General features: G+C 42.9%; 1 protein-coding gene across 4 annotated transcripts in view; it reads right to left on the bottom strand.

The window, feature by feature from the left end:
• Positions 1-1332: 1332 nt before the first annotated feature.
• Positions 1333-27452, bottom strand: part of LOC140430687 (glucose-fructose oxidoreductase domain-containing protein 2-like) — a 75447-nt gene continuing 49327 nt past the window's right edge. For 2 of the 4 annotated variants that reach the window (XM_072518327.1, XM_072518329.1), the window contains one exon: positions 1333-4469. In XM_072518327.1, the coding sequence (XP_072374428.1) occupies positions 3568-4469 (902 nt within the window). In that variant the 3' untranslated portion in view covers positions 1333-3567. Of the gene's footprint in view, positions 4470-5164; positions 5459-21967; positions 22042-27452 lie in introns of those variants that run through there. The other 2 variants (XM_072518328.1, XM_072518330.1) reach the window with 2 other exon arrangements.

Raw genomic sequence — 27452 nt, forward strand, 5'->3', positions numbered from 1 at the left:
ACTACTTTAGACTGCACCGGGGGATGAGACAGGGATGCCCCCTCTCCCCACTGTCGTTCGCGCTAGCTATAGAGCAGCTGGCAATTGCTGTGAGAGTGTCAAGGGGCTGGTCCGGGGGGGGTTGAAACACAGTCTTGCTTTATGCAATCGACCTGCTTCTGTATGTATCGGACCCAATAGAGAGGATGGAAAATATCATGAAGATTCTAGGGGAATTTGGCCGGTTTTCGGAGTACAAGCTAAATATGGGGAAAAGTGAGATGTTTGCGGTCCAGGCGAGGGGATAGGAGAGGCGATTGGGGAAACTGCCGTTTAGATTAGTAGGGGGAAGCTTTAGGTATCTAGGCATCCAAGTGGCGCGGGATGGGACCAGCTGCATAAATTAAATCAGGCCCGACAAGTGGACCAAATGAAGGACGATTTTCGGAGATGGGACGTGCTTCCGTTGTTACTAGCTGAGAGGGTGCAGACGGTGAAGGTGACGATCCTCCCAAGATTCCTGTTTGTATTCCAGTGTCTCCCCATCTTTATTCCGCGGTCCTTTTTTAAACGGGTCAACAAAGTGATCACTGGCTTCGTTTGGGCGGGCAAGACCCCGCGAGTTAAGGAACGTAATGCTTGAGCGGAGTTGGGGAGAGGGCGGGCTAGCGCTGCCAAATTTTAGTAACTATTACTGGGTGGCGAATAAAGCCATGATCAGGAAGTGAGTGGTGGGGGAAGTGTCGGCATGGGAGCTTATGGAGGCGGCTTCATGCAAGGGCACCAGTTTGGGGACGTTGGTAACTGCGCCTCTGCCGTTCCCGCCGGCACGGTACTCCACCAGCCCCGTGGTGGTGGTGGCCCTGAGAGTCTGGAGGCAATGGAGGTGGCATGTGGGAGCAGAGGGAGCATCGCTTTGGTCTCCAATCTGTAATAATCACCGGTTTGCCCCGGGAAGTATGGATGGGGGGTTCCGGAGATGGCGGAGAGCAGGGATTGAGAGGATGGGGGATATGTTTATAGAGGGGAGCTTTCTGAGTTTGAGGGCGCTGGAGGAGAAGTAGTTTAGCTTAGAGTCGGGGGTTAATAAAGGTGGGACCTGTAAGGTTGGAGATGGCTTTTGCACTATGTTTATAGTTTCATGTACATTGTTTATTTTGTTGTTGTAAAACCAAAAATCTCTCAATAAAATGTTTATTAAAAAAAAAAAGAAAGTGTGATTTATCAAAGCCACTTGACGGAAACATACCACTAAACAGGCTAATCCCCATGCTGTGAAGTGAACTGCATGGAGCACACTATGAAGGTTTATTCAGTAGTCTGTTTTTTTAAAAAAGCAAACCAAAACATCAGTTCTAAAAATCCATTTTTATTTCTGACACACAGTAAATAGTTTACTGGCTCAGAAACTTTCAACAGTTTTACCAACATGCTAGAACTCAAAGACAGAACACATAACAGAGCACACACAGAACCCAAATATATCAAAACCTGCATTTTTTGGATGCAGAAGAACAGAACAGTAATCAAACCCAAGACAGATGTTGCTTCAGTGTTTTGTTTCACGCTTTATTTGTACTGCTTAAAAAACACCCGCTAAGAATGAATAGGTTTGTGTCCATAAGTTTTAATCGCATATCAATTTGTCTTTTGTATAGTAAATCTATAAGCAATTATGTGACATATGGACACAAAACTACTTCCCAAAGCTCTATATATTACCAGGATACCAATACTTTAACAAAAATAGTCTTAAATAAACATTTTCATTTTTTAGCAATTTACATAGGAAAACTAAGTTTAATGTTTGAACCCTATCAATGGAAAACAAACCTCAATATAAATAACCCATATATATGTGAATTTAACGAAAAATAAATATCTATAGTCAACCGATTTTCTGTACAGTTCAACTATTTCAGTGAAACAGTTTTGCTGCATATTTGAACACTAATTCATTTCCCATCTTGAACAATCTTGTAAAGCAAACACATTTTAATAAAAATACTAAAGACTGTAATAAATATCTCTCTTTGGAGTCAACATATACAAACAGTTCAAAAAAGTAAATTTAGATTTTTTTTAAAACCATGACAAAAAATGTACAACTTGGATGTATTTAAAAACTAAGACCTACAGGTCCATAAAATATGTTTTATGGTTATTACAGTAGTTGTATTTCATATTGTCAATATTCAAGTGGAAAACAAATGCAGCCCAGTACAAAAACATTCCAGCCATTTTTGCAATGCTGTTCAAATACAGAATATACATTCTGAAAATCTTAAACGAGAATCATTTCCCTGTCATATCCCACCCCCACCCTTCTAATTAGTCTTTCTCATGCAGAAAACATGTATTTTTATGGGCTGGACTTATGCTCAGTATTTGTTTTTCCCCATGTCCAATTACTAGCCAGTTTAATGAACTAATAAACCTTTGTTTGAACAGAATCATCAGTTTGTAAACATTGCATTGAAAGAAAAAAAAAATCTTATTTAATTGCTTAAATACTAAAGAATAATTGTTTGCCTTGAAATGATCACTAAAAAAATGACGTCTGACAATTGGCCGGGCTATAGAGTGTTCGGACATTTGGTTTGTACGTAAAGGCAGGACAGGGATGTAGAGACTGGCCCACATAAGGCACAACAGATAATTAGACATCTTAATTCTACACAGTTCAAGTCATCACAGACAGTTTTACTTTATTTACCAAAATTTAAGCAAATCCGATGAATTAAAAAGCTTAAAGGCACCAGAACTTACTCGAAACTGTTTGTGCTTTCTGTTTCCTATATGAATAAGATGATTTTTTTTCTCCCTCCAAAAAAAGTTAATGGACACCCTTGTAGTGATCACGTTGGGTTCTACAGAAATAAGTATGCCCATGACATCACCGTCTCCAAGATCAGAATCAGTATTCATCAGGTTGAGAATGATCTGGCTCACAACAAACATCCAATTCACAAACAGAGCTCGACTTACCCTCCCATTAAATGTGCAATTTAACCTCAGGGAAGAGGGAAAATGTTTAGGATCGAGGCTTAGTTTCTTTTGGAATTTTAAATGAACTGGTCCACACATAAGCAACAATGCAAAACAGGAAAATGCACAATTTACAGCCATCCACAGTTTTCAAGACTGTCTTACTATTGGAACTGTTACTTGAATTTCTATGGATATACACTTGCATTTTTCTGCCTATAGGCTTTGATTTTGTAATGTTGAATGCATCAATTTCACCTCCAGGGTGGCTTTAGGAATGACCAAGCATGCATCATTTCAATGCCTGTGTAATTCTCATATTTTGCCTATCAACTACTGTTAAATGGCAGCTTGCTGAATTAGTCAACAGAAAGACACATTGATCAAATTTTGGATTTTTAGAATTCCAGAATGGAATAGGATTATTTCATTTACCTTTACACTAGAGCAACTGTAACGGTGTATGCTGAAACTACAGAAATATAAATACAATACCCTTCATGTACTTAAACTAGCCTGAAATTGTTTCGGTACCTTAAATATGATCTTAATTTAAATTGAAATTGGGATCGGTTTTTGATGACATTTGTCTGCTCTTTACTACAGGTTATTACGTTGCAAGGCATCACATAGATTCAGATTGGAATCTGGTTCTTCTGTTATCACAGCAATAACTTCCCATTCTCCAGATCTGCTCGATCGCTTAATAGCATCCACAACACTTTGCATATAAAGGCCATCTTCAAAGGAAGCAGCCATTGAAACTGGCTTGTGTGCCCAGGTGCGCCGATCTTCTTGATCCTTAAAGGACTTGCTCAAGGCTTGCACCATGTAAACAATACCTTTTAAATACATGAGGGGAATATCGCTGAATGCTTTCTCTAGCAGCCCAGGCGTATTTATTGACATGGTATCAGCAAGCAGCAGCTCCTCCTTGAAGGAAGAGTTTTTTTGTCCATATAAGTCTGTTCCTCGAGCAACCAAACGTCCTGCTGATCCCACAACCATGACTTCATGGATAAATGGGCCAGGCATATTAAAGTTGAGTGTAACAGTGCTACACACACCACCATTCATTAACATCTGGAAGAAGCAGAAATCATCACTAGTAACGTGTCGGATTCCATGAATGTTGTCATTTTGTTTCACAAAGGTTTTCAGGAGGCCATGGACTTTCTCAGCCCTCTTATTGGTCAAGTGAGTCAGGAGGTCTACAATATAGGTGCCCATTGTGTGAAGTCCACCGCCACCCATCAGTTCATCACAGATCCAGTTATATTTGCTACTGAGAAGACTGCCCCAATATACACGTACGTCACAGATCATGACATTGCCAACGTAGCCTTCTTCAATTAGTTGCTTCATCTTGACAAATGCTGGTAGAAACCGAAGCACATTATCGACAATGCTCATGAGTTTAGGATAGTAACGAGCTGCTTTCACCATTTTGAAGGCATCCCCTGAAGTAGCTGCTTTCTCACAGATCACATTCTTTCCAATACCTTTTATTTGGACAAGGAAGAAAAAAAAAAAGTTATCATAAATTCTGCATATTGCACAGCACTATAAAAATGCCCAAACAACTACAATAATAACGATTGAAAACATGAAATTTTACATTTAACTCCAACACAAGTTTCACAATTGATGTTTTAAATTATATTATCCATGTATGGTCAAAAAGGTTACAGATCACAGACAAAATAAAAATTAGAACACAGAGACACATCTCTCTATTTAAACTTTTACGGTTCCGTCAAATTATTATTGCAATTTGCTGACTCAAGTTTATTCCCCACCCCCAACTCAAAAACCAGACCAGTTTGAAAACAAAAGGTCATTCATTCCTTGCCACCCAAGTAATCTTGAATGGCACCTGATTCTATTTTGCTCAGCTACCGACTCATTTTCCAAACACATTTAATACATTCTACAAAAGTAGATTGCTTTTCATGGCAAATAACACTTTATCCCACTGGAATCAAATTAATGGCCCAAAAACATCAGACAATCTTGTAATAAAGCATACATGTTTAACATTTAGTATGCAACTACATTTTTTATAGCACTTAAGTACAGTATACCTCAGAATAGTTTGAAACACTTGTAGGAAATTTTCTACAAATAAGCAATGAACTACTTTCACAGTTGGTTTCCAAGTACACAAGATACAAGGGATGGTGCAAGACACACTTACAGAAATCAATCTCCCTTTCTTCATTAATCTTGAGCAGCAAATTAGCCGAGATCAGCAACTCAATGCCAGTTTCGACTTGTGGCAGACAAAATTCCTACGCTATCTTTGTTAACTTGCAAATAACGGGCTGGTTTCTCCGGTCCCCTAGCCGTGGGTTTTTAGGTGGTGCACCATAATACAAGAAACTAAGAACATGGAAGAATGAAATGATTGTAAGTAAATTGATTTCATCCAAGTCACTCAATAGAAATATTGTAAATAACCCATTGGTTATGCATTCTGTAGTTTTGAGATGTATGTGTGTGAAGTGTTATTCCTTCATGTCTCATCAAAAAGATATCCTTAAGAGACTTGTACCTCAGAAAAAGCCGCTCCTGGATCCTCCAAAACTTCAAATATCGCCACCTCCGGACTCGGAGCTACCTCTACCAGCTACCTCTACCAAAGTCTTTGATATTACATCCGAAAATCCCTTTCAAAACACCCTCAACCTTGGACATGCCCAAAACATATACATGGTTCACCGGCCCCTCCCCCGCACACACCTATCCTCCACCCCCAAGGAGAGCCGGCTCATCCCGGACACAGTCATGTGAGCTCTATGCACCACCCTAAATTGGATAACACACGATGAGGATGCATTCACCTCCGCAGAGCTTCTCGCCACATTCCGGTCCCCAACAGCCCCGCCAACTCCTCCTCCCACCTGCGCCCGACCACCTTTATGGGAGCACACTCCCTCTTGATTTGATTTTATTGTCACAAGTACCGAAGTACAGTGAAAAGTATTTTTCTGCGGCCAAGGGAATCTACACTGTACGTACAGAGTAGACAAAAAAATAATAATCGAACAGAGTATATTGATAAATGGTACATCGACAAACAGTGATTGGTTACAGTGCGGAACAAGGGGCCAAACAAAGCAAATACATGAGCAAGAGCAGAGAAGAACATTATTGGTCATTATATATGAAGTGGAAAAGAGTTTTAGTCAGTCAGACGGTGATAAGAGATAAAAGAAAAGGGTCTGGGTGAGAGAGCTCGCAGAGAGTCGCCATGCCATGTTGGATGGCAATCTTCATCAGCTCCCCATACGTGTCCGTAACCCTGCCCTCCTTAATTTCATCCTTGGACAGAAGCCTGGGGCAGCAGCGCCAGAAATGATGTGACTGTGGTGGGTCGTATCTGAAACAAAGACGAATCAGAATACAGAGGGAGATAGAACACTTGGTTGCATGGTGCACCAAAAACAACCTCTCGCTAAATGTCGGCAAAACCAAGGAACTGATCACTGACTTCAGGAAGTGTAGCACGATCCCCTGTCTACATCAGTGGCTCCGAAGTGGAGATGGTCGATAGCTTTAAGTTCCTGGGGGGTCACTGTAACAAATTACTTATTTGTCAATGTTTCCCAACTGAGGAGGGTTCTTGCTATGGAGGGAGTGCAGCGAGGGTTTACCAGGCTGATTCCTGGGATGGCGGGACTGTCATGTGAGGAGAGACTAAATTAGTTAGGATTATATTCATTGCAGTTTAGATGAGTTAATGTTCCCGATGGTGGGGGAGCCCAGAACTAGGGGTCATAGTTTGAGGATAAGGGGTAAATGTTTTAGGACCGAGCTAAGGCAAAATTTCTTCACTTGGAGATTGGTGAATCTGTGGAATTCACTACCACAAAAAGTAGTTGAGGCAAAAACAGTGTGTTAATTTCAAGAAGGAATTAGATATAGTTTTGGGGGCAAAATGGATCAAGGGATATGGGGGGGGGAAGGCGGGATTAGGATATTGAACTCTATGATCAGCCATGATCATAATGAACGGTGGAGCAGGCTCGAATACATGTTCCGATGGAGTGAACCAGATGGGTTTTTATGACAATCAGCAATGGTTTCATGGTCATCATCATACGTTTAAATCTAGATTTTTTTAAAAAATTGAATTCAAATTTCATTTTCTGCCATGGTGGGATTTGATCCCGGGACCCCAGAGCATTACCATGTGTCTCTAGATTACTAGTCCAGTGACAACACCACTACATTATTGCCTTCCCACAAATGTAAAAAAACATGGGTTGGGTGCAAGTTGATCGGGGTTGATGTGGGGTGTTTGGATGTTGGAGGTGGTATGTGGGGAGTGGTTGGGATTTGTTTTAAAATGTATGTTTATATTTCTTTGTTCTCTGGTGGGTTGATGGTTTCAAAGGTTGGTTTTGGGTGAGGGACTTGAGAGAGGCACTATTGAATAAATACATAACAAATCATTACAGAAGAGACTAGTGCCAAGAGGACTAGCAGACAGCTAATGGCTGGAATTCTCCGATCGTTGCGATTCATTTTTCCCACTGGCAGCGTACCCCTGCCTGTGGGTTTTCGTGGCGGCATGGGGTGGTTACAATGGGAAATCCCATTGACAAGCAGTGGGATGATAGAATCCCACGGTCAGCGAATGGCGCGCAGCCATAAAATACGCGGCTGGGGTCCGGAGAATCCAGCAAAATGCTCCTCCAATAATTAAAAAGAGAGATGGAACAAGTCCCGGAAACTATACAGCATTAGTGACCTGAATTTTACCATTGTAATGACAACAAAACAGTCTGCGTTCACCATCATTACAACTTCTGAAGTCCACATATGATCAGTTAAAGTGCAGAAAACAGTAATTCCCCATTCTGTCACAGGGTGTGTTGTTGAAATCTCCACAGATGGAAAGCATTCGAATTGACATACTGGCCTCACTGTGCGAACATACAAATAATGTTAAAACCCTTGAAAAAGTTGCGCCCTGAGGTGTAATTGTTTTTTTTAAATGGCATACCAAGTTCCAAATTGCTCAACAATTTCTCTGCCCCTGAAAAACTAATTTTATATTTTATATTTTTTTATGGAATGTTCTATTTCCAGATATGAATAAAAATAAATCCATCGGTTTTAAAAGCTTATAATATTTCAGTTTCCACGTTAATTTCATGCATCTTTAATTTGCTGTCTCTAAAATGATTTAAAAATTGCTTTTATCATTACTTTTTACTTTCTGGCTTGTTTCAATCGCCCACCCACGCTTATTATCCTGGCAGTGGGAAGTAACCAATTACAAGTCGAACTCCTGGCAATGGACCCTTTGATTGGCCAGGGCAATTTCGATCAGGTGTTCCGTGGCATAACTATGTTTCCTGAAATAGCTTCAGAGACTTTAATAATTATATACTGTACGTTATGATACTTTATTGTGGTTTTGTTGCCACCTCAGATCGCATTCATTTCTCAAGTGTTAAAATTGGGTCATATTAGAATTATAGAGTTCTGGTGTGAGATGCTCCGGAGAGTACACGCCTCCATCTCGTGCGTTCTGGTGCGAGGTGCTCCGGACAGTGAACTCCTCCACCTCGTACATTCTGGTGTGAGGTGTTGCGGAGAGTGAAGGCCTCCACCTCGTGTGTTCTGGCGTGAGGTGCTCCGGAGAGTGCACGCCTCCACCTCATGCGTTCTGGTGCGAGGTACTCCGGAGAGTGCACGCCTCCATCTTGTGCATTCTGGTGTGAGGTGCTCCGGAGAGTGCACGCCTCCACCTCGTGCGTTCTGGTGTGAAGTGCTCCGGACAGCGAACTCCTCCACCTCGTGCATTCTGGTGTGAGGTGCTCCGGAGAGTGAACGCATCCATCTCGTGCGTTCTGGTGGGAGGTGCTCCGGAGAGTGCACGCCTCCACCTCGTGCGTTCTGGTGGGAGGTGCTCCGGAGAGTGAAGGCCTCCATCTCGTGCGTTCTGGTGGGAGGTGCTCCGGAGAGTGAACGCATCCATCTCGTGCGTTCTGGTGGGAGGTGCTCCGGAGAGTGCACGCCTCCATCTCGTGCGTTCTGGTGGGATGTGCTCCGAAGAGTGAAGGCCTCCACCTCGTGCGCGAGGTTGGGGCTGCTCCAGCTGAAGGTGGTATATCGAGCACACCTCACAAGGATGAGGATGAGCCGGCTCTTTGAGGGGGTAGAAGAAGTGTGTGAACGTTGCAGGGGGGGCGGGGGGTTCACGTTCATATGTTTTGGTCCTATCCAAAGTTGGATGATTACTGGAAGGAGGTTTTTAGGGTAATCTCTAAAGTGGTGCACGTGATGCTGGGTCCAGGCCCTCGGGAGGCCATATTCGGGGTGTCGGACCAGCCGGACTTGGAAACGGGTGCAGAGGCAGATGTTGTAGCCTTCGCCTCGTTGATCGCCCAAAGGCGGATCCTGTTGGGATGGAGAGCAACCTCTCCATCCTGTGCCCTGGCGTGGCCGGGGGACCTGTTGGAATTTTTAACTCTTGAGAAGGTTAATTTGAACTGAGGGGCAGGATGGAGGGGGTTCTACAATTCATGGGCATTATTCATTATGCACTTTCAAGAATTGGATAACATCGACCATTTGTGGGGCGGGGGGGGGGGGGCTGTACGTGTTAATGATTCCTTTTGTTATTTATATTAACATGTTTGGGGGTTTGGTGAGAGGATGGGATTGTTATGGGGATTGACATTGTATTTGTTACTGCTTATTGTTTATTGTTGGTGGGTATAAATTTGGGAGAAAGTGTGATAAAGGAGAATAAAAATATTTTTAAAAAACAATATTGGAATTATAGCATCATAGAATAGAATCACTACAGTGCAGGAGGAGGCCATTCGGCCCTTCGGGTCTACACCGACCCTCTCAAAGAACACCCTGCCTAGGCCCACAACCCACCCCATCTCCGTAACCCAATAACCCCACCTAACCTTTTGAACACTAAGGAGTAATTTATCATGTCCAATCCACCTAACCTGCACATCTTTGGACTGTGGGAGGAAACTGAAGCACCCGGAGGAAACCCACGCAGACACGGGGAGAACGTATAACCTCCACACAGACAGTGACCCAAAGCGGGAATTGAACCCGGGTCCCTGGTGTTATGAGGCAGCAGTGCTAACCACTGTGCCCCCAAGCCAAATAGTTTGGGAAGCACTGACTTAAGTACTATTGCAAATGACCTTTTAATAATTGAATAAATTATAGTTAGGTTGGAATAGATAGAATACCCTATCATTAACAAAAACATCCTTTGACACCAAATCAGAATTTTCATCCTAAAACAAAACATAAAACACATTTGCTCAGATACAAACAAATGATGTTGGTCCACGAAAGTTATGAGAAAGTTCCCACTTCACCACAAGAGGAATTGCACACCTCCACTAAGTTTGCCAAAGCATTCTCTTGAGCAGTGACCTAAGCGCCAGGATTTTTATATAACTACAATGGGATTTTTCTTATCCCGTTTCAGAAACCACTGATTTATCTCCTTTTTATCCTCGGTGTTGAACAAAAAGGTCATTTGAAAACAACAGTCGGAGTGTTTTTCAGACATTTGCACAGCAATACAAGTTACCTGGTGCTGGGTCTTCACAATTCTACCAATACAAAACGTCACTCCCGATGTATTAACAATTGCTAATAAACGCTGCAGTTATTTTTGAAGATTGCTTTGCAGCTACATTGAAATACGTTTTCATCTCCTACGTGATTGATTTTAAAATTACAATTACCACCCAAAGCTTTACATACCACTTCATCCATTTATTAAATCACATTTGATATACATTACTGTCCCACTTAATTTTGCATCCACAATATAAAATTCATAATTAAAGCATTCTACCTGGATATCACAAAGTAAACATCAACAGTCTGATCCTGGGAAACCTACCATCTCCTGGAGGTCAGAATTCTCATTTTCCTCAGTTCTCTATTGACGAGTCATTTTTCAAATACACACTATGTGATATTTCAATCAAATATTGTCTAAACACTTGGCAGATTTCATACCACTTTCTTCAATACACCTTTTAAAAAATCAGTTATCCTCCCACCTGCCATTGTAAACATTTGAAATTTTACCTTCAAATCGACACTCTGTCATCAACTTATGCTGTGAGTAAATAGTTTGACATGTATTGACAAAAAGCAGAGAAACGCAAGGACTATAAGTGGTCTGGCTTCATATGCATCTATTGCAATGATAATGGGGGCTTAAAGAAAAACCTCTACATTGCTATTTCTGAACTTAGAGAAATAATACTGGAGTCTATCATACCTAGAGTATTATTTAAGTGGAGGGAGACTGCAAATGTGGCAGTACAGTATAAGGTACCCTTGTACATGAATCACAAAAAGTTAGCATGCAGCTACAGCAAGTAATTAGGATGGCAAATGGAATATTGACCTTTATTAAAAGGAAAATGGAGCATAAAAGGAGCACGGTCTTTCTATAGCTGTACAGGGCATTGGTGATACCGCACCTGGAGTACTGTGTACAGTTTTGGTCTCCTTACTTGAGTTATACTCGTATTGAAAACAGTTCAGAGAAGGTTCGCCACTTTGATTCCCGGGATGAGCCGTTTTCTTGTGAGGAAAGGTTGCGCAGGTTGTGTCTATACTCATTTGGGCTTTAAAGAATGAGCGGTGATCTGATTGAAACAAAAAAAGATTTTGAAGGGGCTTGACAGATTCTAGAAGAATGTTTCCTCTCATGGGGGAAATCGAGAACTTGAGAAATCGAGTTCAAAAAAAGGGATCACCCATTTGCAATTTTCTTCTCCAGAGAGCAGTGGCTGCCAGGGTCATTATCTAACTCAGATTTGAATATATTCAGATTTTTGATCAACAAAGGACACAAGAGTTTTAGGGGCAGGCAGAAAGTGGAGTTAAAGCTGCAATCAAATCAGCCATGATCTTATCAAATGGCAGAGTAAGTTCAATGGGCTGAATGGTCTACTCGTGCTCCTATTTTATCTTATAAATCACAACAGTTTCATTTCATCAAAATTGAAACACAAATATCATGATATCAGTAGAGACCAATAACATTTACAAAATTTGAATTAGTTATTAACTGGAAGGCTTATGCCACAAGATTACATGTTTTAAACAACATTTTTACTGTACAAAAATTAAATAAAGTACCACTGACAAAATACTTATACTTTTAACTTGAAAATCTCAACAAAACACTCCCTGTTCTATTTTTATTTCCACCCAAGCATTCCCCTATATTTTACAGGATCTTGCCACTTCTCCTGGGACGAAATCAAGGTGTACCACAATTCTGAAGAATCCACTTTGATCCTCCTTAGTGTTCCCACTGTGAAATTAAAAAAAATGAAATGAAAATCGCTTATTGTCACAAGTAGGCTTCAAATGAAGTTACTGTGAAAAGCCCCTTCCGGCGCCTGCTCGGGGAGGCTGGTACGGGCTGTCTCCAAGGATTGAGATTTCCACTAGCCTCCAGCTAAACGATCCTCCAACTTTCCTTCAACACCTCATGATTAAGGTCCCCCTAGCTCAAGCGTAAGTCTCACAGCACACCGCATTCTTGCACAGAAATTCCAAATCAGAAACACACCTCGGTCCTGATAGCTCTTGGTTACTAGTTCCAGCTGCTTTACAGTTCCTGGAAAAATCTCTTTCGGTCCCAGACTTCAACTAACGATTTCTGAGCGAAATCACCCAGATACCAAATTAAAACACAAACAATCAGAAAGGAAGCCCATTGTTTAGTTTCCTATATTTCCCACTTTGGCCTTATAAAACAGGCTTGTACAACTCATGGCCTGCAATCCACTATCGACTCTTCACGGCAAGCCATACATCGAGCCCGCAGAATCACTGTGGTAAGTTTAGCAAGCAATTCTGAAAGGAGATATTCCTCCAATCACAGGTCATTTCTTTCCCACATTTGTTGCTGGGCAGAATCTGATATGCTTTGAAACAGGCTCTGCTTAATAACCCAGCTTCATATGTACTAAAGCTTTTTCTGTGCACTAAACCAAGCGATCTACAGCAGTTCAAAGTTGCAGATGCATTTCTTCCCACATATTTCCAATGAAACATGATTTTATTTGACAAGTTCCCACCCAAGATAAAATAGCCAAATGTCAAGGTTACAAGGTTGAATAGGAGCTGTGGTAGAAAACTGGCATTGTATGAAGCCAGGCTGCAAGAAACAATACAGCTGCAACACACACTCCCCCATTCTAACTATTGTGGTTTACTTTAGCTTTAGATAAAGTACTTGAACAGATTGCTGCAGGTTTAAAATGTAGAAAATGTGTACAAAAAACAATACATACAAAGTATTTTTTTCTGACTGATCATATAAAAATGAACATTTGTGGTACATTTATGCGTTTAAGAGATGCAGTGCCGAACAGTGCTCTGAATCATTCAATCCAACATTTTAAAAAAGATTTGTGGAAAGTTTGAGTAGTTTCTGAAAAATGCAAAAGGAAGTTTCTAGAGCAGTTAAAACAGCAATAAAACAAAGTTTCAATTCAAATCAGCTTTTGTTACATTCCAAAAGAAACTAACAAACGTACAGTTCCTCAATCATGTATATATTATACAAGACGGATGCTTTCACAAAGCACTAAAGGCTCATAAAGATGTTCAAAACTTAACAGTCTGGACTGTTCAGCTTTAAACTGGGAAGAATGTTGCCACACTATCAATGATCTTGGTCCAGTTCACTTTAGCTGGAAAAAAAAAACCCTAAATAATAATAAAAACACAATTGATTGAAGAATCACTCCATTCTCCTCTGCAGTTATCCATTCTTATGAAAAGATCACTGGGGTCACATTAAAAACAGCAAAGCTTCTGGCTGGATATCATTAAGCACAAGACAGCCACACATCATCCAATGTGATCAAACTGACTGCTCGTGAAATTAAACTATTTGCTGAAGTAGAACATTTTGGGGAAAATTGCCTTTGGAAAGCATTTATAGTTCATGACAAACGTGACAGCATTAAAAACTCTCCTGGTGTTTCCTTCTTTTGCTCATTTCAATTGACCCTATTGTATCTCATCTGTGCTCTGAGTTAGTGACAAGACTGGCAATTTTGTACTGATTCCAGTAAATGTAAATTGTATTTGAAACAAAAGGATGATAGTCCTTCAATAAACTACAATAACTAAAAGTACTCTATTCATAGCCTTTCAATCAGAGACAAAATAGGTTACTGCACAGAGGATTTCTGGTCAATTCTGGCAGTGGGAAGTCTTATTCCCTCCTGCTTCGAACTGCAGCCTGGAGGATTGCTCAATGTATTTCTATAAATTACAATTAGAATTGAAGAATTTAGAAGCTCAATAGTTAGTGGGTGGCGGTGAGGCATTTTTAATTTGATTATACATTTAAAAAACATAATTATAGAGGCATGTAAAGGGAAGCTAGCTCGATAAGAACAAAGGAAAAATAAATAGAAGGTAATGTTGAAAGGGTTAGATCATAGATCATAGAATTTACAGTGCAGAAGGAGGCCATTCGGCCCATTGAGTCTGCACCGGCTCTTGGAAAGAGCACCCTACCCAAGGTCCACACCTTCACCCTATCCCCATAACCCAGTAACCCCACCCAACACGAAGGGCAATTTTGGACACTATGGGCAATTTAGTATGGCCAATCCACCTAACCCGCACATCTTTGGACTGTGGGAGGAAACCGGAGCACCCGGAGGAAACCCACGCACACACGGGGAGGATGTGCAGACTCCGCACAGACAGTAACCCAAGCCGAAATCGAACCTGGGACCCTGGAGCTGTGAAGCAATTGTGCTATCCACAATGCTACCGTGGTTAGATGGAGGTCACGTGGAGCACGTAAGCCACAAAGACTGGTTGGGCCAAATGGTCTGTTTCAGAGTTGTAAACTGTGTAATTCTACATTATTTATTGAAAATTTGAATCCATTAGAAAAACAGGAGTGCAACAAATGGCATCCTTGCAACTGTGATCATGGCAAACTATCCCTCCTTATCCATCTCAATTTATTCGCAACAGTTGACCATATATACCATCCTCCTCCAACACCTTTTCCCACCAAGCCCAGTGAGACTCCTGTTGCCCAATACTATTCTTATCTAACATCCACAGATGTTGTCAGACCTGTTGAGATTTTCCAGCATTTTCTGTTTCAGATTCCAACATCCACAGTAATTTGCTTTGATCTGTTCTTATCTATCCAGCCACAGCAGAGAATCACCTGCAGTGGATTATCTAACTCAGTTACCCCTGGAGCCCCCAGCCTTGGCCCATTCCTATTTCTAACCTAGTCTCTTTGCAGCATCATCCAAAAAATGTCATATTCATCACATATGACAATTGAATAGAATCCCCACAGTGCAGAAGTAGGTCATTCAGGCCATCAAGACTGCACCAACCCGCACTGCAGTCTCACGACACCGAGGTCCCAGGTTCGATCCAGGCTCTGGGTCACTGTCTGTGTGGAGTTTGCGCATTCTCCCCGTGTTTGCCTGGGTTTCGCCCCCACAACACAAAGATGTGCAGGGTAGGTGGATTGAACACGCTAAATTGCCCCTTAATTGGAAAAAATGAATTGGGTACTCTAAATTTATTTTTAAAAAGACTGCACCAACCCTCTGAAAGAGCACCCCACCTCGGTCCAATCCCCCACCTATCCCCGTAACCCCACCTAGGGGCAATGTAGATAGCCAATCCAGCTAACCTGCACATCTCTAGACTTTGAAGGAAACCAGAGCACCCGGAGGAAACCCATGTAGACACGGGAAGAAATGTGCAAACTCCACAAATAGTCACCCGAGGTCAGAATCAAACTCAGGACTCTGGTGCTGTGAGGCAGCAGTGCTAACCACTTGTGCCATTGTGGCACCCAATTACACCCAGCTCCATGTCACCATTCTTCTGCTCTTTCCGATTTGTCACACTCCTCAGATGCCCAGTAATAGAGAAGCAGAAATTTCCTTCCGTCAAATATTGGGAAAATTTAAGCCACTGTCTTTAGTCCCATCCACTCGTTAGCCATTGGCTCCATCCCTCTACCTGGCCATGGTTGGAGAATCAACCAGATTCTATGCACCTCAGCATTCTATGTAAACCCGAGATGAACTTCCAACACTATATTCTCTCCATCACCAAGATGGCCTACTTCAGGTATGGTCTCACCAAGGCCCTGTGTAATTGCAGTAAGACATCCCTACTTCTGAACTCAAATCTTCTTGCAATGAAGGCCAACATACCATTTGCCTTCCTAATTGCTTGCTGCACCTGCCTCTCCACTTTCATTGACTAGTGCACAAGGACACTTGATCCTTTTGCATATCCATACCTCTCAATATCTCACCATTTAGATAATAATCTTTCTTTTTGTTTTTCCATGCCAAGTACTGCAGCCGCCATGTATTTGCCCACTCACTCGACATGAAACCTTCTTGCATCCTCCTCACAACTCACAATTCTGGCCAGTTTTGAGTCGTCAGTAAACTCATCCAGGTCATTTATATATATCGTGAACAGCTGGGGCCCAAGCATTGATCACAGCCATTTAGTCACTGTCGGCCGAATTGAAAAAGATCCATTTATTCCCACTCTGTTTCCTGTCTGTCCACCAATTCTTGATCCATGCCAACACATTACTCGCTATGCAATGTGATTTAATTTTGCCAACTAAACTCGAAGGACCTCATCAAAAGTCTTCTGAAAGTCCAAATACTCCACATCCACTGATTCTCCCTAATCTATTCTACTTGTTACATCCTCAAAGCAAACTCCAATAGATTTCTTAAGCATGATTTGCCTTTCATAAACATATGCTTTCCTTTATAATAGATTTTAGTATCTTCCCCATTACTGATGTACGGCTAACTGGTCTGTAATTCTCCCTTTTTCCTCTACCTCCCTTTTTAAATAGTGGGGTAACATTCGCCATCCTCCTATCTGTAAGGACTGCTCCAGAGTGTATAGAATTTTGGAAGATGACCACCAATGCATCCAATAATTCCAGGGGTGCTTCCTTTAATATCCTGGTATGTAGATTATCAGGACCTGGCAACTTGTTGGCCTTTACCCCATTAATTTGGGCAGCACAGTAGCAGTGGGTGGTCCCGTTTCCTCCCACAAGTCCCGAAAGACGTATTGTTAGGTAATTTGGTCATTCTTAATTCTCCCTCTGTGTACCCGAACAGGCGGCGGAGTAAGGCGACTTGGGCCTTTACACAGTAACTTCATTGCAGTGTTAATAGAAGCCTACTTGTGACAGTAAAAATTATTATTAGAAAATTCTCCAGCACCATTTTCTTCCTAATACTAATTTCCTTCAATTCTGGCCTCTCACTAGACTCATGGGGCGGGATTCTCCAAGCCTCCATGCCACCGGCGCGGGGGCAGAGAATGGGCGTCAAACCCAAGATCGGGTCCGACGCCGCTCCCGCGATTCTCCGGTCCCCGGAGAATCGGCGGCAATCGCGCGCAACGCCGGTCGGTGGCCACTGAAAGAGGCTCCCGCGGCGATTCACCGAGTGCAGCTGGTTGAGTTCCTGATAGCGTGGTTCTTTCATGGTTCCACCTATTGGAAACTCGGCATGGCAGCTGCGGGCACGCGAGATTTTTTTTTTGGGGGGGGGGGGCCTATGTTTTCGGTGCCGGTCCGCGGTGTGGGATGGCCGCCGCAGGCCGCTGCCGTGCGCAGAGCCCCGACCGGAAGTGCAGGGCCCCATAGCAGTAGCCGGAGCTGCGAGGACTACTCCGGGGCCCTGCTAACCCCCTGCAAATCAGAGAATCACCCTCTACTTTCTCCAGCTAAGTCTAGAGTGATTCGCGCCTGTTTTTTCACGGGCGTGGGGACATATCCCATTATTGGAGAATCCCGCCCATGGTTCCCTAACATTTGTGAAGACAGAACCCCAAAATATGTGTTCAATTCTTCTGCTGTTTCAGGTGGCAACGCGGTGCAGTGGTTAGCACTGCTACCTCATGGCGCTGAGGACCCGGGTTCGATCCCGGCCCGGGTCACTGTCCGTGTGGATACCGCACATTCTCCCAGTGTTTAAGTGGGTCTCACCCCCACAACCCAAAGATGTGCAGGGTAGGTGGATTGGCCATGCTAAATTGCCCCTTAATTGGAAAAGAAAATTGGGTACTTTAAAGGTTTTCTTTTAATTATTCTGTTGTTTTTTGGTTCCCCATTATAATTTCCCCGATTTCGGATTTGAAAGGACCTACATTTGTCTTTACTACTCTTTTTTTCTTCCCGTCTTTAGAGAAGCTTGTGAAAACAACCAATAGGGAGACCAATCTCATAATTTTCACACTGACAGATACAATATGGTATCCACATCCTTGTATTAATATAAGAATGCTTTATGATGTGTAAATATATATATATAGAGCATTCACTTTTACTAATTCAACAGGTTGCAATGTGCTGATATCTTCACAAAGTAATTCAGGCAAACTAAAAGATTGTGCATGCTGTTAAGGCCCTTTAAAAGACTGGCTCAGTATTAAACTTTCAACAGTTGTATTGGTGCTTTTAGTATTTATTTTTTTTAAATCGTTGTGCTTCGGTTATTGTTCCAAGAATATGATTTGAGCATCATTTAACACAAATAATAATGTATTTTCTGATTTGTGCTCTGAAAGTTTCTATGAACCAATGCTCATTTCCATAAAGGATGGTAAATCAATTTATTCCCAGCATTTTTCCAAAGACACAGCAGAGATTTCAATAATAAACTGTATATATTAATGCACAAGTTATCACAAAAAATTGATCTTGTGCGGAATATTTAATTTCCTTTGCAGCTATGCACCTCTAACAAATCTATTATTTCAGAATGATTGTTTAATAATTGAGATTGATAGATGGAAGAGACTGAGCTGTGTTATTATTGAGAAAAAATGGGCTTTATTTTGATACTGTGTACCAAGTGTTACCAAACTAGGTTCCGTGGAACTCTGGGGTTTCACGGTCGGTCCGGCTTGAGGCCAGAGAAGAGCCGGGATCTGGGGGGACAAAAGGATCCGGGGCTGGGGTCGAGGCTGTATGGGCCGAGAAGAACGAGGCCACAGGGGCCCCGAGAAGAGGGTGAATGGATGAGCTAGTGTGTGCCCCTATTAAAAATGACAAAAAAAGGTTAGACTTGGAAGTATTTGTTGAGTAACAGAACTTTTTTTAATGATATTAAATGTATAGATGTAAGACATAGAAACATCTTTAATTTTGTTTTTGTACCTTTGTATGTATAACACAATAATAATAATTTTTTGTGGTTTAATTCTTCAATGTAATAACGATGTTTCTAGAGTTAGGGGTTTCTTCAGTACTCTTGGCGTCAAAAGGGTTCTGCGGCTGGAAAAGTTTGGAAAACCCTGTTGTCCGTCAACACAGTCCAGAAGCATATGTATTTTTGCAACAATTTGTAACTGCGATTTTAACAGGGACAGAAATGTTGTCGGTGTAAATGCCAGTCTGGAATAAGTAGATCAAACTTGCAGAAATAAAATATTCAACATCAGATTCATTGGATTAAATTTAAATTTCCCTCATAAATTTGAGAAAAATTGTTGTAGCCTTAGACCCCCTGATCATTATTTTTCAGGTTGAAACATGAAATATTTTTTTAATTGGTTATTTTGATAAAAGGAATCAAAAGAAATAAATACCAATATAGTGCATTTATTGCAGCATGCAGTAAATGCTTCTGACCAATATTCTGTACACAGTATCAAGTTTTTTTCCAGGACTGCAAATCCATGTAAATAGGAATTCCCTAGACATCACTTAAACCTCAATCTGCAAAGTAGAAGATGCTGAGAAATCAAAATAAGTTATTTGTAATATTAAGCATGTTACTTTCTCAAGACTTAGTGGAAATCATAGGCCAGCTAACATTTAACATAACTGCTGAACTCTGAAAAATTATGAAATTACTGCATAATTCATGATGGTCAGATGGAACGTCCCCGTTTCCTGTTTATGAGTAGCATCCAGTTCCCTTGTTGTTTTGAAAGAGCACATATGTTGGGGTTCTCAGTGCCTGAAAGCGGTTTTCATGTTTTTAAACAACCAGACCTGCTTCCGCACAGAATGGCATAGATAAACATGACATTAGTTATAAAATCAGTATAAAAGAATCTATTATCAACTTTGCTGTGGTGGAGTCCCACCGGCAGGTGTAACCTGCAGGCTCACCAGAGTCCAACCACACAAAGTCAGATTCTTTTCCACAAGTAGTTGGGTCTGTCACTCACTCTTTCTCATACAGTCAATGAGCAGCAGCTCCTCCAATCACCATTTTGCAATCTCTTCCCACTCGGCAACTGTCAGAAACTGAGAGCGAGAACGGCTACCTCTGACCTACTGGCAAGCTTTCTTGATTTCCAGCTGGCTTTTGGTTCCAATTGTTTTAAGCCAGCAATCAATCCGCTCCCCCCCTTCAAATCCTGCCAGGCTTGGTGGCTGCCTGGTTCACATAATAATAATAATAATGTTACTGTGAAAAGCCCCTCGTCGCCACACCGGCGCCTGTTCGGGGAGGCCGGTACGGGAATTGAATCCGCACTGCTGGCCTTGCTCTGCATTACAAGCCAGCTGTTTAGCCCACTGTGCTAAACCAGCGCAGCCCTGCCGCAGACCCTTGACCTTCCACTCATACTTGTGGTTATCTAAAACTCTGATCCATGTATATATACACCAAGTCCCATTCACTCACAATCAACTCCTGATCCGACAATGCCTCAAGTTAAGTATCCTAATTTTCAAATCCCTCAAGGACCTCACCCCTCTCGATTTCCATAATCTCCTCCAAGGCCACACCCCTCAGATATTTGCATTCCTCTAATTGTGGCCTCTTGTGCAGCCCCGATTTTAATTGCTCCACCCTTAGTAACCATGCCTTCAGTTGCCTCGGTCCCAAGCTCTGGCAATCTCTTCCTACCTCCTTTTCCTCCTTTAAGACATTCCTTAAAATTCACTTCTTTGCCCAAACTTTTGGTCATCTGAACTCATTCTTATATAGCTCAGTATTATGCTTTGTTTTATAGTGCTTCTATGAAGCGCCTTTGGATGTTTTATTACAATATAGGTGCTATACAAGCTGTAATTGCTTAAAAAAAATAGAAATCCGATGTATATAATGTGAAAATGAAAATCGCTTATTGTCACAAGTAGGCTTCAAATGAAGTTACTGTGACAAGCCCCTAGTCGCCGCATTCCGGCGCCTGTTCGGGGAGGCTGGTACGGGAACTGAACCGTGCTGCTGGCCTGCCTTGGTCTGCTTTAAAAGCCAGCTATTTAGCCCAGTGTGCTAAACCAGCCGCTAATGTAAATTCTGCATTTGACATTGAAGATCCGAATGGAGCACCTTTAGCCTATGATACAGAAATCATGCTTCATGTAGGATTAACTGAAACTGACAGACGAGCTTGTGCTAGAAGAGGTTATGATATGGCCCAACTAGAATTAAGCCACAAATACTGCATTTTCGATTAATCAATAATAATTGCTGTTTCTCTTCAATTAAGTCACGTCAGTTACTCTGACAACTAGACTAAACAGACAAAAAAAAACAACTTAACTGAAATCAGAAGACCCTATTGAAATATTTCCTGGGCAGTGCAACTCGGGCTCATTATGCTACATTTATTCTTTCACATTGTTGGAAAAACAATGAATCCAGCTGCTTACAGACAATGCTTACCACAAGGCTCTGACTGGGATTCTCCGTTGTTAAGCCCAAGTGCTCCCGCCAGCGGAGAATTGCTACTGGTCTCTGCTGGCACTAGGAGTGGGGCCTGGTTTGTGAGTCTTTCCCCTTTACCATACGACCAGCGGCAGGGAACAGATATTCCCAGCCTCTGTGTTTTTGTCATTCTGCAGAACTCTCATCAGCCACATCAGTTTAGGAAGCACAAGAACTTGAAAAATGGATCAGACCATATTTGAGAATATGTTTGAAAACAGAGATGATATAATTGAAACCACCACCTTTATAGACAGGAATTGGATCCAACAGGAAACTGGAGCTAATGGTCACAAGAACCTGATATTTTGTCATATTCCTTCCTCGCAGATGTGCATCCGGCAATAGCTGAGGAGCAGGAAAAAGCCTTTAGTATGGAGGAACTACTGCCATTTGTCAATATAAATCAACTGTTCATTGTAAGTGGCCATCATAAAAGTCTTGGAATTAGAAACACTGCGCATGCCATGGTTTATAAAAGATATGTTTAAAAGATACAAAGAGTAGCCCATCTGTGAGTGAACTACTTTATTAATACCATTAGTACAAGCAGCAGGGTGTCTCTCTTTCTTCCCCCCCCCCCCCCCCCCCCCCCCCCATCACAAGTGTAGAAAGCTCATTCTTACAGTGGCTCACCAGCAACAAAAAAAAAAAACAACTAGTCGTGAAGTGTACGACCAGCTCGCCGTTGGGTACTACGTGGTGAAGTAATAATGCAGGGATTTCTTTTAAGCGGGGTGCTTATTTCCTTTAAACTATGCAGTTGCGAGACAACCGAGATGGTCCCCTGCAAGCCAATTGGCCCTTTAAATTACAGCCTGCGACAAATCATCTGTGCACTACAAGAAAAAAAAGAGCGCATTAGAAAAGAGCTCAGAAAATTCAGTACACAGGGTTCAGGGCACCATACTCAAAACCAAATTTTGGAACCTGACAATCATTGACTAGTTCATTTCATAGTTTACACTAGCTTGTTCACCGGGATTTTGCAACCAAGTTATTTGGGGAGGAAAGAATTTGCATTTTTTACTTGATTAAAAAAGGCAAAAAGGAAAAGTATAATTTAATTAGGATTTATAATAAACAGCACACTCTCTTTCTTTGTTCATATTTTAATGAAGAAACTATTCACAAATGTGACCAAATCTTTGCCAACTCCAATCACCTCAATTCTCAGAAATCCCATTATTTCCTCCCAGTGAAAAGGCGGAACACTCCCAACCCGCCAGTGGGGGGTGGACACAGAAAATCTGGCGAGAGCCAAAAATTTGGAAACCTGCCGGTGTATAATTAAATTGCAATTCTCCCGATGGCAGGTCTGTCATCCTGCTGGCAGGTAGCGCAAACACCATTTGCTTTCATTTACATCTCAAGAATGCTAATTAAAACAGTTGCCCACTGGTGTCCCATCAGGCCTTCATACCTTGCATCCTGCCAGCAGGAAATCATGTCAGCTTCAAACTTGATTGCTAAAGAGTGGTGCGGATAAGGCAAGTTCGATCAGGTCGCATGATCAAAGCTTTTCTGCTATAGTGCAGTGATTATCCTGATTCGCTGTTCACCACTCTCGCCAGGGCAGACCAGTTCCTGCCCTCCATCTCCATGCAAAGCTGGTCTTCATTGTCAGCAGTGTGCTGCTGGATCCATTGACCCTCCTGTGTCACTGTCCCGCTTAAGTACTGCGCCTGTAGCTGGGGAGTACAGGGGTCTCCTTACCCTCTGGTGCCACACACTGTGGGAGATAGAGAACTGGACAGCACTGTGTTGTGGGGCTGATATAACCACTGCAACAAAGGTCCAAGAGAGTAAAGTATGAGGTGAGGACGGGTGGTAGGGGGAAAGAACTCGCGCTGGAAGGCATAGAGGCAAGGAGATGGATGAAGACGACGAACAGGATGAAGACAGAGGGAAGGGAAACTGAATCCCAACACGCCTGAACGATAAACTCACAAACAAGGGGGTAAACGAGATACCACATTGTTTACTGGAAGGGGATGGAATAAAACTCCTGATGCGATGGGTAGAGGTCCACGTGGGGTATGGGCACCTCAAGTTTTGGGATTGGATTTGTTTATTGTCACGTGTACCGAGGTACAGTGAAAAGTATTTTTCTGCGAGCAGCTCAACATTAAGTACATGGGAAGAAAAGGGAATAAAAGAAAATACATAATAGGGCAACACAAGGTATACAATGTAACTACATAAGCACCAGCATCGGATGAAGCATACAGGGTGTAGTGTTAATGAGGTCAGTCCATAAGAGGGTAATTTAGGAGTCTGGTAACAATGGGGAAGAAGCTGTTTGTGAGTCTGTTCGTGCATGTTCTCAGACTTCTGTACCTCCTGCCCGATGGAAGAAGTTGGAAGAGTGAGTAAGCCAGGTGGGAGGGGTCTTTGATTATGCTGCCCGCTTTCCCCAGGCAACGGGAGGTGTAGATGGAGTCAATGGATGGGAGGCAGGTTTGTGTGATGGACTGGGCGGTGTTCACGACTCTCTGACGTTTCTTGCAGTCCTGAGCCGAGCAGTTGCCATACCAGGCTGTGATGCAGCCAGATAGGATGCTTTCTATGGTGCATCTGTAAAAGTTGGTAAGGGTTAATGTGGACATGCCGAATTTCCTTAGTTTCCTGAGGAAGTATAGGCGCTGTTGTGCTTTCTTGGTGGTGGCGTCGACGTGGGTGGACCAGGACAGATTTTTGGAGATGTGCACCCCAAGGAATTTGAAACTGCTAACCATCTCCACCTCGGCCCCGTTGATGCTGACAGGGGTGTGTACAGTAGTTTGCTTCCTGAAGTCAATAACCAGCTCCTTAGTTTTGCTGGCATGGAGGGAGAGATTGTTGTCGCTGCACCACTCCACTAGGTTCTCTATCTCCCTCCTGTATTCTGACTCGTCGTCATTTGAGATCCGGCCCACTATGGTCATATCATCAGCAAACTTGTAGATGGAGTTGGAACCAAATTTTGCCACGCAGTAGTGTGTGTACAGGGTGTAGAGTAGGGGGCTAAGCGCGCAGGCTTGCGGGGCCCCGGTATTGAGGACTATTGTGGAGAAGGTGTTGTTCATTCTTACTGATTGTGGTCTGTTGGTCAGAAAATCTAGGTTCCAGTTGCAGAGTGGGGAGCCAAGTCCTAGGTTTTGGAGCTTTGATATGAGCTTGGCTGGGATTATGGTGTTGAAGGCAGAGATTTAGTCAATAAATAGGAGTCTGATGTAGGAGTCCTTGTTTTCAAGATGCTCTAGGGATGAGTGTAGGGCCAGGGAAATGGTGTCTGCTGTGGACGGTTGCGAATTGCAGTGGATCAAGGCGTTCTGGGAGTATGGAGGTGATGCGCTTCATGATCAACCTCTCGAAGCACTTCATTACGACTGAAGTCAGGGCCACCAGACGGTAGTCATTGAGGCACGTTGCCTGGTTCTTCTTTGGCACCGATATGATGGTGGTCTTCTTGAAGCAGGTGGGGACCTCGGAGTGGAGTAGGGACAGGTTACAGATGTCCGCGAACACCTCTGCCAGCTGGTCCGCACAGGCTCGGAGTGCACGACCAGGGATCCTGTCCGGGCCAGTCGCCTTCCGAGGGTTCACTTGACAGCGGATTGTTGGTTACCTGCTCGAACCGAGCATAGAATGCATTGAGGTTTTACATTGAGGGGCGGGGGTTGAATCGAGAAACAGACTTCATGAGACTTCTAGCCTTTTCCCTCAGGGCTGCTGACATCCTGCACAGTCTGGTGAAGGCAGATGGGCTGGAGAGAGTGATGTGTGCTTGCTGGACTGATAAATATGGTACTGAGACCTTCAAACTAGTCAGCTGAGGACAGGCAGACAAATCAGCTGCTGGCTCACCAAGATAGTCAATGGGGAACTTACCTCCACATAACTAATGAGTTTCCAAGCAGAGAAATTGGCATGGGAGCTCGCCATTCTGGTTGGCAGGGTAGACACTACGTTGCCTGCCACTGCACTCAAGTCTCAAAATGGAGAGTTCCACCCATAGTACCTGCACGGTTTCCCATGAGCTTTGAAAAACAGCCGGGATCAGCAGTAGTAATGACAGCAAGAATGTCTGCACTTACTCCACTGAAACCAACAGCAATTTCTGGATCCATACACGTGTAGTTGGATGCAGATCTCTAGAATTTGTTGCAAGTGATTCAACGCTTCTCCATTGGTGTGCTAAAGTCAACCCCAGAATGCGATCATTGTACAGTCTTGCTGTAAAACCCTTTTGATAAGTTATTTTTCCACTGCTAACCAGCCTCAGTGGTCCTGAAGGGGTAATTTTATATTTGTTGACTGTCAAATTTCTCCACTATGATAAAAATTCCACATACTTTGATTACAGTATATGATATTTCATCTTAATCCCATGCATACGCCCCAATAATTTACTTGGCTAAAATTAAAGTGAATGGATTCAGTTTTTTTTATTTCTGGTTTGCTGTCTGTAAGAATACTTCAACGTGATTAGTTGTTTACCCTGCTTGATGGTATCATTGTTGCTGGATGCCTTGATTTGGCACCATCTTCTAGTTCATATCAAGCAAGGAGAAAAACTATGCTACAAAAGGTTATATGAATAATGTGAGGGAAAGATGAGTCATGGATTTTTTTTTTTTATAAACACAGGAAATTAATTTTGGGCTGGATTTCTGCACAAAGGCCTAGAGATCGATCCCCGGAGAATCGTGCGTGAACTTCGCGGCGAGGGTAGGTGGCTATTGACAAGAGCGCCCCCCCCCCCCCCCGGCGCAATTCTCCAAGTTCCTGACGGCGTGGTTCTAACCACCTAACGGCCGTCGAGAACTCAGTCCGCGGAATATTGCCCTGGTGGGGAGCCTCATGGACGGCTAGGGGATAGATCGGGCGTCACGGGCCGACGGGTGCATGCGATATTGGGGGGAGGGGGGGGCTGCATTTTTGGTGCCGCTCTGCGGTCCGAGTCCATGCAGGCCGCCGCTGTGCGCATGCGTGGATTCCCAACCAGAGGTACGGGGCCCCGTATCCGCAGCCAGAGCTGCGACAACAACTCCGGGGCCCTGCCAGGCCCCTGAAGATGAGAGAATCACTCAGGACTTCCTTAAGTCCAGAATGAAACGTCAGCGTTTTTACACTGGCATAGGTACATAACCCCATTATTGGAAAATCCAGCCCCTCATCTTTCTCTCACATTATTCAGATCTTCCTTGCTCCCAACAATTTGTTTTCTACAATAAAGGCCAAGCCATCCTTCAACTAACATTTCCAAAACTTGAGCAGTGGAAACGGAGAAATTTAAATTGCTTCACAAGTTCTTTAATTGGCTTTACTTCCCAACACAAAACAGGGCTATTTCATAGAGCCTGCAGCCAACAGGTAAAACTGGAACCTTTCATGTGTTAATCTACACTGACAAAAACTAAAGAGTATTTTCATTCAACAATGTTATATGGAGGGGCAGCACAGTGGTTAGTACTGCTGCCTCACGGCACCAAGGACCCGGGTTCAATTCCGGCGCCGGGTCACTGTCCGTGTGGAGTTTGCACAGTCTCCCAGTGTCTGTGTGGGTCTCACCCCCACAACCCAAAGGTGTGCAGGGTGGTGGATTGGCCATGCAAAATTGCCCCTGAATTGGAAATTTAAAAAAAAAAAACAATATTGTGTGCTATACCTAGCACTTAATGCAATACTGGATTTTTCACCTTCTACTCCTTACACTTGCGGTATTGTGCGGTCTCTCCCAAACCC

This window comes from Scyliorhinus torazame, chromosome 10 (assembly GCF_047496885.1).
Source record: "Scyliorhinus torazame isolate Kashiwa2021f chromosome 10, sScyTor2.1, whole genome shotgun sequence".
NCBI lineage: Eukaryota > Metazoa > Chordata > Chondrichthyes > Carcharhiniformes > Scyliorhinidae > Scyliorhinus > Scyliorhinus torazame.